At 39.3% G+C, this 15,912-nt stretch overlaps 1 protein-coding gene across 1 annotated transcript in view; it reads left to right on the top strand.

Annotated features, from left to right (window-relative positions):
* The window catches only part of LOC147309836 (protein Niban 1-like), a 29,735-nt gene extending 14,053 nt beyond the window's left edge, over positions 1-15,682 (top strand). The window contains exons 2-14 of the mRNA XM_086269556.1: positions 1,823-1,953; positions 2,699-2,827; positions 2,912-3,026; positions 5,625-5,789; positions 6,666-6,781; positions 8,227-8,331; positions 8,599-8,761; positions 8,924-9,111; positions 9,512-9,658; positions 10,470-10,580; positions 10,825-10,932; positions 11,870-11,981; positions 12,088-15,682. Coding sequence (XP_086125682.1) covers positions 1,823-1,953; positions 2,699-2,827; positions 2,912-3,026; positions 5,625-5,789; positions 6,666-6,781; positions 8,227-8,331; positions 8,599-8,761; positions 8,924-9,111; positions 9,512-9,658; positions 10,470-10,580; positions 10,825-10,932; positions 11,870-11,981; positions 12,088-13,301 — 2,804 coding nt within the window. The 3' untranslated portion in view covers positions 13,302-15,682. The remainder of the gene's footprint in view (positions 1-1,822; positions 1,954-2,698; positions 2,828-2,911; positions 3,027-5,624; positions 5,790-6,665; positions 6,782-8,226; positions 8,332-8,598; positions 8,762-8,923; positions 9,112-9,511; positions 9,659-10,469; positions 10,581-10,824; positions 10,933-11,869; positions 11,982-12,087) is intronic.
* The last annotated feature ends 230 nt before the right edge of the window (positions 15,683-15,912 follow it).

The raw sequence follows: 15,912 nt of genomic DNA, 5'->3' as shown, positions 1-15,912 counted from the left end.
TAATAGCTACATTAGTAAATGCTTTTGCCTTGGACAATGCTACACAAACACATACTTCACTTCCCAACTCTGCTCCGTGAGTGCTCTGTTCTTCAGTGCATTAATACAGTGTAACAGAGCTCCAGTTCCATACTAGTCTGAAGGCAGAATGCAGGCATAATGGCAGAGGCATTAACCCCAGCATTAGCATACCTATACTGGGAGACACAACAAGCAGCAGCCAAATATTTGTCGCTGCTCGTCCAGTAAGTGAATGATGTATCACTGGGAATTGGGGACACTGAACATTTGGGGGAGCATAAATACACATTTAACGCATCCCTACCCCTCCTCATCTCTCTGGTGGTGTGATTTGGTTTGCAAAGGCAAGCAACAGTGGAAAGAATTGGTGAGCTCAATTTTATTCCCCCCCCAGGAATCAGGATCCCTTCACACAAGGCGTCTGACCTGATTTAATAAGAATGGAGAGAAATCTGAGAGGTTTTCTTTTCTCTCTGTGTTGGCAACTGTACGGCTGACAACAGGAAGGACTAAGAAAAGCAGAAAGAGAAAGGGGTTCTGGTTGACGATTATTGGTGACAGGTCTTGGAGTCTGATGTGCCAATTGTAATCTGGATAGAGATGACTCATATAGTCTCGAGAGCTACTAACAACAACCTCAGTCACCTAATTATAGGAGAATTATACGGGTCACATCAGGTACAGCGAGATACCATCTGGTATGTATTAAGACTGGAATACTATGTTAGAGGACACTGAAAGACACTGAAAATAAGCAGAAAGAAGAGCCATTTTTCTTCAATATTTCCTAAAAGGCATCTGGAAAAGTTTGAATCAGATATGGCAATTTCAACTCGCACTTCATGTGTTTGTTTTGTTAGTCAAGCACGGCCCATTTTATACAATTTTTTTTTTTTTGTTTTTTTAAGTGGTTGAACTGTTTCACCAGTTAAGACGTTTTTAATTTGGCTTGTAGTAGTGAAGCAGGGATAAATGTGTCTGCAGTTTATCGATCAAGTGTCATTAGCGTTAGAATTTAACCTTTTCCTTGACTTCTTGTAAGCCGTCATCATTCTCTTTACTTGTTTTAATGTTTTTTCAAGACCAGCAGACACTAAAGTGGGCCTTGAATAATAGAAAATTCATGATAATTTAGCTAAACATTCTAACCTCATATTCACAGCTATTGCAGTGATGTATTCATTATTTATAGGTTATCTATTACCAGTAATGTAGTTTTACATATTAACCTACTTCTGTTGCTGTTAATTTTTTCCTGCTCCAGAAGGCCAAGTCATGATTTTAAATCTTTTTAGTCTAATAAAATAAAGTCATAACATTAGCCTGTTTTCTGTATGTACATTAACTTTAAAACTGTTTATGAACACACACACATATTTTATAGTTTATAAAATGCAGGAGAGGGAAAGGTGATCTTTAACTTTAAAGATCTTTAAAACACCGGGTTATGGGTCCATATGGGTTTTACAGTATTTTGTTTCACACTGACAAATTGTGGCTCTCTTATCTCATTTCCTTTGGTCTTCAAAATTGGTCTTCACGCTGCTGTAAACTAATTTTTGTATTTTTGGTATTGCAAAATAACTCAATTCACACTAAGTGCAGCTCTACAGCTTTCCCCTTGGTCTAAACTTGCTGGTTTTCATTTCAGTCTCTTTGTTAGTCTGTCTGTAATCTGACCACCATCCATTCACAGCTTCAGTGTTCAGTTTTCACCACCCATCCCCAACAATAATATGTGCTTTTCTAAGCTTCAAAAGCAATGTATTAAAAACGCGGCCTTTCTTCTGTATTGTTGCAGGCCAGGCCGAGGCTGTGCTGGAAGAGTTCAGCCCGTACTACAGGAAACAGTTCTCTGTGGCTCAGTTCTCTCAGGTAGAAGATGATGTGGAACAGCACAAACAGAAGATCACACAGCTGCTCAAACAGAGGGTATGTCTTTTAAAATGTACTGGAGAAATGTAACATCCATGATGCATGTGCTTCGTACAAACCTTATCTTAGCAACTTTTCACCCGAGCTGAATCAATAATAAACACACAGGGGTTTCCCCATGAAAGGGGTGGTGCTTGCAGCATCTGGCCAATCACAAACACAAATACCGGGAAGTGTAGGCTGCTGGGAACAGAGCAGCTGATTTTACAAAAGAAGATAACCCTATACTGAGGGGAAAATGAAGATGTTAAACACACAATAGAGACTGAAGTAACACTGCAATATGTGTGAGAGGTAAAAGCACTCTTTATATAGAGCACTAAACGTGAGTGCTTTAAGCTCTTCTGTCAATAAGACTGGAAAAGAGGATTGTCAAGGTAAATCTATATTTGACCATCTACTAATAAATAGAGAATACAACACGATAACCTCTAAACAATTTAATAATTGTAGAATAGCTGCATTTTGGAAAAGCTATACTAAAATAAGGAAGGTATAAAAAAACAGAGCATTCACTGTGAAAGACCTGATCACGTCCTGCATTTTAAAATTGACCTGGCAGCTGGCAGTAAGAAACTCATTTTAATGAATTATTTTAAAAGCAGAAACAGTTAAAGTTCATCATGCAGTCCACAATAGCCTGGAGGCTCAACTCTGATATGTTCTGATATGCAAACTGAGTTTATAGTCAACTCAAAGACGAGCAGGCACAAATTTTCATGCACGTGTTCGTGTTCACCAGGCGGCTCCAGAGGAGGGTGAAGTGCTATATGAGGAAAGTGTCTTTTACTTTGATGACACCAGGAAGTGGCGGGAGAGGTATGTGGTGGTGAGAGCCAACTACTGCCTGGAGTGTCACGAAAGCGTTGAGGTGAGTCTGTGAAAGTGATGTCAGCAAATCAAAGGCATCTACATAAGGGGCCCCTCTTATTCATTCTGTGTCTTCTTTCTTCAGACCTTTGTTAAAGGAGCTCCTCCATGCCACAAGCTCCTGCCTACAGGGGGCAAGGTTCTGACGGCAGAAGAGGCGTACATGGCTGTAGTGGATAAATGTTTTCCTGATGAAAGCTGTGAGTAAAACACCTAAAACAACTATTTTTCTTTCTTTTTTTTGTCACAATAACGTGGCGCACAGCGTGACGTGAAAAAGGGCACATACCTTTGACGTTGCGTGACGAACTCTGTATTCCTCGTCCACACGTAAGCGCAAAAAAGGGGTCTCTATTGTCGGTGATTCGAAACACCGTTTACGTGTGACCGAAAGGCCCAAACGCATAGAAACAGCTGCGTTTTCAAAAATACCCGTGTAGGTGTAGATGTAGCGTAAAAGAATTAGTAGTGTATTTTATTACTGCCTGTGATTTATTGCAGTTTACTTGTTTTTGTTTAATTGTTTATGAAATGTTAGAGTTTGGAAACAAAATATGGTTGTGTGAGGATGTGTTTGTAAAACAAAGGGAGGCCTAGCAGAAAAAAATTGGGAACCACTGGATTAACATATGGTTTAAGAGTCATTAGATTCACTTACACTTTTATGACATCGCCTTATGGTACTGGGTTCTTAATAAAGCTTTGCAAATTTCCTCTATCACACAACAAAGCAATCATCAGACAGTAATTTTAGAAGATATTGAATTCCAGTAGAGAACATTTTCAATTTAATATTGTCTAAACTATATGTAGGCATTGCACGATACGTTTATATGTGCTATAAAGGGGACTATGGTCGTGTCTGTCTCCTGTCTTCAAATCTCTTCTTCTAAATTAACTCCCGATAACTGGCAGTTCAAAATAACGCTTACCTTAAACTTCCATTAGTATTAGCTACTCTCTCTTTAAAGCCACCTTGTTAGGAGATTCTGTAATATCAGTGTTAGTAACGTCAGCTGAATTTTTATTAAAAATCTTTGACAAATTTGGAAAAACCAATTGTAGAATATTAGATAATACCCTTTCTTCCACTGCTAATATTAATGTTATAGCAATTAGTTAGTATATTTAAAAAGCCAGCTGAATGATGAAAGTTTATATTACGCTTTATATTTTAGTAAGAATAATGTGTAACTGTGTGATGGGTTCATTTTCCACATTGCTCTACTCACAGCCAATGCTTTTATCTACCTTTCGCCGTCATTTCTGTAATAAAACCATAGTTTTGGCTCGTGATGACATCATAGGCTTTATCTTAGACCTTTCTTTAACTGGAAAAAGTCAGTTGCTTTTGGTTTAATAGTAGAACAGCCTCTAACACCGTACTATTACGTATGAAAAGCTCAAATTTTCAAACTGGTAACAGTTAGAGATGGGAAAAGGGTACATAAAGCATCAAGCCTCTTAAGAAGCACAGCTAAAGACGAAATCATGAGAATTTAAATGTCCAAACAGAAATGGTTATTTTATCAATTATTATTTTATAATAATAATAATCAACAATAATCTTAGCGTATATATGTTCGTATGTACCGTAGCTCCTCAGAGGGTGGGCCAATCTGAACTAAACCTTCTACACACATTGTGTCGCACACAGTTATTATTAAAATCTATATGCTTTTCAAAAAGGATTCATTATAAATCCTAATATTTTTGATTTTCCTATATATTATGTTCATTTCATTGTCCCCCTGTAAATGTGATGTTCTCTGTTTGCATGTGTTTCATTTGTATTTTTCAATGGATGTTGCCTGTACACTACTTCATGACCAACAACATATTTCTAGAGTCACGCATTTCTGTCTGGTAATCCATGGGACGAATCTGGGTTTGGAGGGTGCCCAACTTTGTGGAAGGGGGGACGGACCTTTCCTGTTCCAATACAACTATTTTCCAGTGTACAAAACAAGGTTCATAAAGAACTTTAACACTTGTGGGATGAATAGAAACGGAGACCTAGACCTTCTTGTCCAACACCAGTGTCTGATCTCACAAATGTGCCTCTAGAAGAATCATCAAAAATTAAATAAACGCACTCCTAAACTTTGTGGAAGGCGCTTCCCAGAAGAGTTGAAGCTGTTATAGCTGCAAAGGGTGTGTCGACATCACATTAAACCCTCTGGATTAACAATTCTCAAGTTCATATGTATGAGAAGGCAAACAGGCAAATGCTTTTGGCAATATTGTCTGTAGGCATGTAGGGAATGATAAGAAAATTATGAATATCATATTAAGAAGAGATCAAAGGTTCAATGTTTAAGACTGTCAAACCCTCATAAAATGTTTGTCTTTAAAATTATGCTTAAAATGATACTGCCTTTGTAATGGCAACATCTAAGATATGATAAAATCACATTAAAGATTGCTTTCTAATATCGTTCACATTTGACCTCTGATCTCACTTTTACATTTCATATCTGCCTTTCTTTCAAGTTGATCCCAAAATGCATGGTATTTGTTAAGGAAAGTATTGTCAAGCGAAATGGAAAGAGCTGCTTAGTTAGAAATATACTGCAGTATCATACTGTTTACAGTAATAAGCCTAAGTTATTCATCTCCAAGTCAATACCTATTTTCCATTACCTTCTCCTACATCATAATCAAAGTAATCTTGTCTAGCCTGCTACTGTCATCTAATTTTTAGTGCACTACAAAGTTAAAGAATAAATGGTTCTGGCCATTTGACAGCTGCTCACTAGCAGCACATGTAGACTTTCATCTACTCTTTTCTGTTTCAGGTGCAAAAGAGGACTTTGCTCCACCTATGGCAGGGATGCCGGGACAGTTTCCAGTCTACCTGCGTCTGCCCTACAGAAGGGACTCCTATTTCTGCTTCAAACAACAGGCCACACAGGCTACCTTCATTTCCATCCTATCAGACTGCATCAGACACCAGAACCAAGGTAAGATGCTACAGAAAAGGATGTTCTTACCTCCTCAGGCACACAGTTCCTCCTCTTACTAATAGTGTGAGTAATTAATGTTCATAACACCGAACAACCCTTTACTGATCTCTCTGAAAGTCTTCATAAAGTTCCTGTTTCAACAAGACTGAAGTGTTAATTACATATTTTAAATGTTAACTTGGCCAGTACACATGTTAACATTATCCATTAAACTAGCAGTTCTCTGGTAGTCACATGAGCCATCTGTTAACATTAACCCAGCAGTTTGTGGACTGTAGTCAGAGAAAAGATGAATAATAATGGCAGGCTGAATGGGTTGTGGATGGAGCATTGAGTGCTGACAGAGTGGCCACAGTATACCCGCCACAATGGTCGCTTCGCTCGGCCCCACAACCTCGTCTCACAGTCGCTTGTATTTACACCTGCAGTTAAGCTGCAGGAAGCTGCTGCATTCACACCTATGGGTAATTTAGAGTTTCCAGTTAACCTATCCCAGCTAACTGCATGTCTTTGGACTGTGGAAGGAAGCCGAAGTACCCAGAGAGAACCCACGCAAGATCATTAAAATGGTGGTAAAAACCAACATGATCATACAGTCGTGTCTTCTACCCAGCTGTGGCTGGATTACAAAAAACTGAGAGGATTATGACTGGCCGTTGTGCCACAAAGACTGTCGTGTGACGATTTTGTCATCTGAGCATCAAGATGAAAGATAAATATCTGCTGTGTGCGATCAGTGAAGTACTGTTAAAATCAGCTGATGAATAAATGATAAAGATAAAACAAGCGAGCGCAATGGCCCAATGTTTTGACAGTGAATTCATTTTCTCAAAGCTCCCTGCATGTCTGACTTTTTTCTCTTCCCTCTGTCAGACTTCCTGAAGAAAAAGACTTGTGAAGTTCAGGCCTTCCTTAAAGCTATTCAGCTCTACAGACAGGACAAAGGCAAATACGAAGCCTGGGACATGCTGATAGGAAGTGATGCAAGGGTATGTCTCTTTTCTTTATTTTTCTTAGCAACAGTTATTTCTCCCAACATAGTAATACTGAGGATGAATATTTACTTAAGTATAAATAGTGAAATGGCTACATAATTAATACATGTAAATACATTTACAAAATGAAAATTAAACGGATAAAGGATGGTACAGGAAAGCTAGGTTGACTTATTAGCTGTGTAACGCACCCCTGGACATGTACATGTGTATAGTGGCAACAAAAGGCATTCTGTCTATTCTACCTTATAGATGTAGATCAAACAGGCTTCTTATAAAACACACACATTGGCTTATGTTAGGAATCTCATTGACCAGATGCAAAATTCCTCTGAAGAATTAATAGTTTTAAGCCTTGAAACTTAAAAGGGCTTTGATTCAGTTTTTTTGGGGATACTGTTTTGGCTTTGATGTCTGTATAATCAGAGGTGTGAAATCATTTGTCTCACCATGTGGACCTTGAAAGAGGCTACCGGCAATGTTGATTCTTTGTCCCCGTACTTTTCCCATTATATAAGCCACTAGCACAGACTATTAGAAAGAGATATAATAATTTGGGGCAGTGAACATAAACTATGCCTTTACCCACATGACATTTTCGTAACAGTCTCCAATCCTTCCTCTTAGCATTATAGAAGGAATTTGTCCTCTGATATAACAACAAACTAAACATGCGTAAAACACAAACACTTGCTGGAGCCACTGGAGTATATTCAAGAACAGTGTAAATTTAAATGTTGTCAAACAGTATTTTACAAGGCACAGAGTCTGAAATTCACAGAAAATTTATATTTTTTTCCACTGAAAATCAGCTAAATCAGTCTGAGTGGGTCTGCACACAAAGACATCGGCTATCAGGCCTTCATACAGTTTATATACAGTTTATCTTCAAGAAATTAAAGTACCAATGGGGTAAATGATGACCAAAGGAAAATAAATAAATATTTTAAGCTAATTAAAATGTCCACACTCCCATGCATCAGTATCCCTCAGATTATAATGGAGGCTTTGCTCTTTATTTACCTGTTGCCACAGAGCAACGTGTGTTACTGGAGCTCAATTCACGATGGCTTCCTTTCTCTACTCATGTACGTGCTGAACTCTTTGAATATACTCAGAGTTGATTGAAGTAACTAGCTAATATTCTCAGAGTTAATCAGCTCAGAGTTAATTTCTAAACTCGGGGTTTGTTGGACATTTTTCCTGACATAGGTTTGCGAAATATTCCAGAGAACACTCTTTTTATGTGTGTATATATCGCTATATAAATGGTGTGTTTTTGTTGCTTTGTTTGCTTTTGTTTTGTTTTTTTCGTTTTTTAAAAAATATTGAAATCCTGTCTTACTAGTAAAACCTGAGAGTTTATAAAAGTTTATTCTGGCCTCGTTTGGATGATGATGAGACAAACCTGAGATATTTTCTGTGTCTGTTAACTCTAGGTGATGGCCAACATGGTGATGGAGCAGCTGCTGCCGTCTCTGGAGAAAGACATGCTGCCTGGCCTCAAAGCCAAAAAGACTGAGAGGAAGAGAGTTTGGTTTGCTGTGAGTCATTTATGTTTGCAACTGATGCAGTTTCTAAGAAATATAGGATTTCATTTCCCAGCTGTTGAAAGGAAAAATGAATGGAAGTCTGTTTTTCAGGGTTATATCTGAAAAAGTCGTGCACTAATACATTATTCATGAAGTCTCCGGGCTCTTTTCTGCACTCTTGGAAGTCATTTTTATTTTTTAAAAAAGAGCTGAAATTCATTTAAAAAGAGGAAAAACAAGAAAAAAACCCCATCTTTTTCATGAATTTGCTACCTTCAGATGGTGGAGGCAGTATATATCCTGGTCCAGGAGGACATGTTTGAGGGGCTATCAGCATTGAAGGAGGAATGTCGGGTGTCTGTTCGGCAGCAAGAGGTGCTGATTCACTCCGACATGGACCAGATCCTCAACTCAAGAAGGCAGCTCGAGGAAAAAATCCGAGGTATTCTCATCTATCTGATAGCCTTGTTACTTAGAACATTCAGAAACAGAATGATGTGTTGCATTCCTCTCCATGTAATGATCTAATGAAGTGCAGCTTCGTATAGGGAATAAGGGTGACGGAATTGGGCTGTTTTCTCAAATGTAATTTTTTTTTCTCCAGCCAAAGTGTCAGAGCCAGCTGAGAAGCTGTGTTCCGACTCTGTCCAGCCGTACCTAGGCTCAGTCCTGGAGGAGCTGATGGAGCCAATCAGCGCTGGGTTCCAGGAAGGACGGCGACTAAGTGAAAACACGATGGACCAAGTGTATCAGGACATCAAGCAGGGATGTGGTAACGAACAGCTGAAACAGGTTGGTTGGAATTTCACTTGTTTGGTTTTTTTCTGATATAACGGAACAAACCTCCAGAGAATTACTTTTGGTTGGGCTGATTCATCTCATTTTAAACCTTCAACTTTATAACATTCACAGGAAAGAGTTAACTAAGGTTAGGAGTAGCGTTTTGCTTTAATACAGGGGATTTTTTCAGAAACTAGATGTTTCCTCAAGCCCAAATTTACCTCTACATAAGTTGTTGGTGACCTATTAGATATTAAGCTGGATACATGCTGGACAGGTCACCAGTCTGTTGCACGGCTGACACAAAGTGTCCATTTGCATTCACTTTCATACCTTGTGAAAGTGAACAGACAAACCTTGGCTATTAATCTCATTAATTTCTACTCTGTCTTCTTCTCTCTTTGTCTCTCAGTCTCTCGACGCCATGGCAAAACCGAACCTGCTGAACTGCTATGAGAAGATCGGCTCCCTGCAGGTTAAACTGCAGCACTTGGAGGCGAGGTTTGGATTCTCCGACACCACAGGAGTGATGCACAGTGCTCAGATCGATTTGCAGCAGGTACAGCTTCATGCTGTCATTCACATGGCGATTTATTTGAATTCCCTTTCCCTCCTTCTGAGAGGGTATTTCTACTGAGATGGAGTGAGTGTAAGGATTTCACAACTCGTTTGTGAATCAGCATTTTATGAAACACTGGCGATAGTTTATTTACTTAGTGTAGTTTATGATTGCTGGTGATTCGTAATATGAGCTTCACTTTTCTTATTAGAAAAAAAACTGTTGATTTTGTCAAATCAACTGGATAATTAGCTAAATGTGAGTTCACTCCTGTTGAGTGGCAGTAAACAAAGTAGAAACAAAAAGCAGAAAGGTTGTTTCTTAAATTGCTTTAACTTTGCTACTTACCCTTGATTAAACCAGAAGATGCCAGAAAACTAGCTCCAGAAATATGTCTGTGAAGGTTCTCAGTCATCCAGGTCATCGTAATCTAAGGAGCTTGGAAAGAAAAGCGTCTGGACTTCTTTAAGTTGCTTGAAGACGTTTCACCTCTCATCCGAGAAGCTTCTTCAGTTCTAAGGTCAAATGGTGGACACAAAGGGACCCCCTGATGATCCTCTACCTAATCACATGAGCCAAGGTGTGAAAACGGGTGTGGGTCACAATGGAGTTTCGGGTGAGCTCATTGTGAAACCTGGCCCCTCGGATGAGAGGTGAAACGTCTTCAAGCAACTTTTCTTTCCAAGCTCCTTAGATTAGCTCCAGAAAATTTGGATTAAGTTTTTATAGTGTACAGTGATAGCAAAAAAAAAAAAATCATAACATATTGGGAGTGTTAAGTCCAATTTAATTCTCTGCTTCTTCATTTTAGCTGATTGAGAATGCAGCTTTTACCTTCGAGCAGCTGCTCTACAAAGCCATCCAGGACAACCCAGACAACGCCAGCTCTGCCACTGAGAAGGTCAAACACATAGTGCTCAAGGTCAGTTTGTCATCTAAAACAAAACTTCCCAAGTTTCTAGTTAAGACATGAGAAAATTGTAACCAGGTGCAGGTGAGGTTCACATCTACCCCCTAATATGAAATGTTCACTTGTATACAGAAATGTCATCAGAACTGTAGGCCAAATGCTTGTAAGAGATAACAATCAGAATAGGTCCTGTTTATCTAAAACTAATAAACTCTCCTCCAGATGCACTGACTGGTTTCATTCCATCTTCTTGCAGAAATACGACTATGACAGCAGCACGGTGAGGAAGAGAATCTTCCAGGAAGCTCTGGTTTCCATCACTCTGCCCTTCATCAAGAAGAGCCTGGTGTCTACCTGCAAACCTGTGAGGGCTCTGTCTTTCACACACACACAGCATAATGTCTTTCTATGGACATTAAATTCCAGCACATCTGTTCCTACCATAACTCTACAATTAATAGTAGTTGCTTTATCAACCCTAGCTTATTTGAACCCTAACCATACCCCTAACCCCGGGGACATCTAATTGACAAAATGCTTACCCTAACCCTAAACATCAAAAATTAATGCCTAACTCTAATCCTTAGGCTAAACCTAACAATAACTTAATTGTAACCCTGACACTAAAACCACATTTTGAGTCTCAAAAATGCCTTCAAACTCATGGGGACGGGAATTTGTCCCCATAATGGCTGTTGGTCCATACAGGTATAGCAAACTGCCAATTTTGGAGGTGGTCAGTTTGTGATATTACTCATAACTCTGACCTAAATTTACTGCTCTTATATTGACATTTGTGTCCCATTGGCAGGTGGGACATACATTGGCTTAACAGTTAGCATATGACTGAGCAGCATTAGCAATTTATAGGGAATAGCCTGTATAGTTTATGTGTCTTTCAAATAAAAATTTCAAGGAAATTTATCACGTTCTCTTGTATTTTGATTTGATGAAAATTTAAAGACCCGAACTCTTCCATGGCATGCATTTTAAATTTCTGTTTGCTATTTGGGCTGATTGGGACCTGATGAATGTAAAAACAAAGAATTATGTGATATTTTTTATTTTTTTTGTACCTGATTTTTGTTTCTGAGAAAAATGACATTCGCTTTAAGTTTTGATAGAATAAAGGCAGTATAATGTCCTCGTAAGTGGAAAGTGGATATCAGGCCCTTGTAAAGCAAAATGTGATGTCCACATATGTGGACGCCAGGTCTATGGGATTTTATATTTGTATACACTATGTAACACACATATCCCTCAACAAAGCCTGACACTTTTGTCTTTGTCCCTCTATACAGGAGCTTCAGGGTCTTGAACAGATCATCTATAGTGACCATTCAAGCTTCGTTCATGTTGACAATGTTTATGAAAACATCCTTCTGCAAATTCTGGACAAGGAAGTCACTAAAGGTACAAAAAGACTAATAATGGCAACTTAGCAACACACAGCCTTTCCCCAGACACAGGTGTAGAGTTACGTCTAATCGATCCTCCTGTTTGTTCTGTCATTCTGCAGTGGTGAAGGAGGCAGCCAACCTAAAGAAGTACAACTTGTTCACAGACAAGCGAGACCTGACCAGTCAGTCTAGCCTCTCTTCCTTGCCAGCATCTATTCCTGGCAGCCCAGCCATGACACTGGCTTCCCTCAATAAACCTTCTTTAGAGCCGCAGCCTTCTCCACTTGCTTCTAATGATGTCTTCGCCAGCTCCCAGAAGCAAGAACAGCAGGAGGAAGGGAAAGACCAGCTTCAGAGTGAGGCCTTAAAGGACATGATAGTGGGTGAGACACCTCTGGGGAAGGTTGAAACAGGGGTTGGTACTAGTTCCTCTGGCAGTCAGGAATCAGACCTACCAGCACTTAAAGCAGAGGATGTCATCCAAACTGCTGCGGAAGAAGCAGGAAGCAATAGTAACCTCAACAGCCCTGATTTAATAGAGAACATGCCAGAGAGCTGCACAAATGATACAGCAGCAGCAGTTCCAGCGATTGTGATGCATGAAGATGTGATTTCTGTCAAAACAGAAGAAACTAAGACAGCTGCTGAGCCTGAAACGAACAGCGCAGATGCTCCACAAGAACCTCCCACTGCTGTAGGAAGTATAACAACAACAGAAGCACCAAAGCAGGCAGAATCTCTTAATGCTTCTAACCTTTCAGCAGAAGGAACTGAATCCTTGCCTGCCAATACTGAAGCAAAGACACAGTGTGAGAACCCAGAAATCATGGTCGAGGCTCCACCTAGTGGTGAAGCACTAGGAGGAATAGTCCTCAGTGAGAACGTAGGGGACGCAGAACCAGTTGCTTTCTCAGAGACGAGCTCTCTGGCTGTGTCAGTGGGAAGCGAGTCTCATCCCTCAGATGTTGAGTCCACAGATGACGTGTCAACATCCTCAGACATTTTGGAGGGCGAAGCTAACATCAGGAAGTCACCAGTGGGTTCAGGAGATGCTACTGAGGACATAACAGCAAGTGACAAGGTGCCAGTCCAGACAGAGGTGAAGAGTGGGACTGTCATTGGAACTGGAGCCATTGTAGAGGTGGAAGCAGAGGAGGTGGAGAAAATGAAAGCATCTCTGTCTAGTGAACCCGTTCAAGAGGAGACACCTTCCAGTCCTGCCCAAGCACGGCCTCTGGACTGCGTCAAGGAGATCCGTGACCTGGTGGTGGAGGTGATTGAGGTGGAGGAACCTGTGCAGCATTACCCCAGCGGGATCTCCAAAGAAGATTAAATATTCCAGTAGTTGTCACTTCTATATAGAACGGCTTCCACTTCTGATACCAGTCTGTATCCATTATATTTAAACGCGACCATGTGACAGATGGGAAGCCTCCTCAGCTTCCTTCCTATAAATATGCATGATAGCATGATTATTTATATGAATAAATTAGTCTTGATTTCAGCTGAAAAGTGGCTAAACCAAAATGTCTTCTCCACTCAGTGACTTGGACAGGGCTTTTTTTAAACACTACAACTCTTAAATTATTAAAAAAAAGAATTTAGAACAATTTTATAAGTGAAGAAATTTCTGTAAATTAATCTGATATGAAGGATCAATGCATTTGGGATGGGGTTCATATGAGTGTTATGTTTGATTATAAGGGCCATAAAGAACACATTTCCTCATTTCTGCTCTTCTTTCCAAGAAGAAAATGGATGAAGTGTTTGAGTGCAACTGATTCAAATATACTTTTGCAGAATACAGGTTCAGTGCTAATGGTGTTACTTTTTTTTGTTAAACCTTTAGTTAGCAGCTTGTCATTTATACCAAAGATAAACACCAAATGTAGCGTGTTTTTTCTGAAGTAGTGTGACTGCAGGGAAGATTTTCCTGCTGTCTACTGAAAGTGTGACTTGGCCAGATGTTGTTTCTGAGGGACGATGCTCCACTTAGAAAAGTTGTATTTAAGGTGTCCGCAAGTATGTGAGGGTCCCCTTAGATCAGAGTGATGTAACCGGCTCCTCAAAGTATGAGCACTGGGGGTGGGTGGATCGTTCCAAATGTCGATAGTATCTAAACCAATGCTGGTATTGGCATCAGGTCAATACTAGCACGATAGGATAAATACTATTGTGTTCAGTATGTAGTCCACTCATTTGGTTTCTTTTTTTGGGGGGGGGGAATGAAAAATATGCACTATGAAAAATGTCTGAATCTTTTTGTGTTGATTGTCACATATATTTTATTTATATCCTGTAGCACATTTACACAATAGAAGTTGACTCAAAGTACTTTACGTACGTTCCAGGTCTCAAGAAAAAGAAAAAACAAGATGGGAAGCAAAAATCACACTGATCTCCCCGACATAAGCTTAAAATACTGGCCCTGTATTTATTTGGTATTTTCAAGTTTCAGGGTGTTTGGAAATCACTTTAACAGATAATTTAACATACACATACAATATTTACATTATTTCTCCTTATTGTGATTTTTAAAAAATTTAAATATCCACCTAAATACTACTATGGATCAGCCTAAAGTGCCTCTGTAGTACATCCACGTTGCCTTAGATTTCACCAGATATACAACTGGATGCAGTTGCTATAGAGACTGGTCTGTAAATCCATCCATTCATTCATTTACTTCCTCTTATCAGGGGACATGCAGAGGAGTATGTGTGTGTGCGTGCATGCGTGTGTGCATGTGTGTGTGCGTGCATGCATGTGTCCATGCATGCATGTATTCCTAACAGTGCCTGTTTATAGCATATTGACCGTAAACTGTCCACCGGCTGAATATGTCTCATTAGTAAAAGCCTGTAAATACATATATTAAACAAACTTTCCCTGAAAGCTTTTCGTGTGAAAACTTTGTGTTTTGGAAACAATTGATAAATACTTTTATCAGCCAGTAAATCAAATGCAGCAGAATGATTTAATCATTTATTATCCTCAGCATTTTTAATGAACCACAGAAAAAATTTGACTGTAATATTATTTTCTGATTTGATATATTGTCATATTTCAGCAGTACTCCAGGTGCATCAAGGACAAGCAAAATAAGAAAACATCAATATACTATTTTTCAAATGTTCATATTTAAAACGGATTGTTCACAATAAAACGATAAAAGGCAGTTAACAACAGCATAACATTAATATAAGTAAAATATCTTCCAGTGCTCAGGTGAGAGATCAAGTTTGTTTCAAGGCTAATTTAATTAATTGTGCAGTATTATAGGTTTGTAGTAGACGTGTTTATCAGGATGGAAGCTCTCGGAGTGATTGATCTCCTGGGATTTGAGCTGAAGAAACAAAATAGTCACTGAAGGACAAAAGGAGATGAGGAAAAAGAGTTACACTCTTTGATACAGGTAGAAAGTATTACCTGACTGAAAGCTATGTTGAAGAAACAAGTGCAAGGTAGTATGTCTTGAAATATATGTGCTGTGTTTTATAAACCTCATTGTATACAAAAACTGACTCCATCTCTATTTTCCTATGCAAATGTCCAATGGACTTTTTACGCTACTTATCATAGCAGGGCAGGCGCAAAGTTTGAAAACATTCAGGTAAGCTTGTGTTCAGCGGTGAATCAATCGAATCAGAGCAGTGAACAGAAGAGAGGGAAATCGGCAAGCCGGTGCTTTAACAGACTAACATTAGTCACAGCTGCCTCACAGCCAGTGTGTCAATGCAGTGACGTCCAGAAGTCTGAGGCTGCATCAAATGTGTGTCATGTTTTAACGTGAAGCTGGAAATAATGAAAATATTTGAAAAAGCTTGGGGGGGAAAAATCCCAGACAAACAATGAGGTCTGACATGTAGAACGAAGAAGAAATAGTTTAGATTCGACTTTATTTTAGGTCAGTAATCAAAAGGAGGAGATTAGCGTTCCCAGAG

Source organism: Aulonocara sp. 'chitande type north' Nkhata Bay, linkage group LG17 (assembly GCF_057382095.1).
Source record: "Aulonocara sp. 'chitande type north' Nkhata Bay isolate Kocher_YH1m ecotype deep benthic linkage group LG17, A_spYH_male_GT1.1, whole genome shotgun sequence".
Taxonomy (NCBI): domain Eukaryota; kingdom Metazoa; phylum Chordata; class Actinopteri; order Cichliformes; family Cichlidae; genus Aulonocara; species Aulonocara sp. 'chitande type north' Nkhata Bay.
Note: the sequence above shows the minus strand (reverse complement) of the source record. Positions and strands in the feature narration are given on the sequence as shown.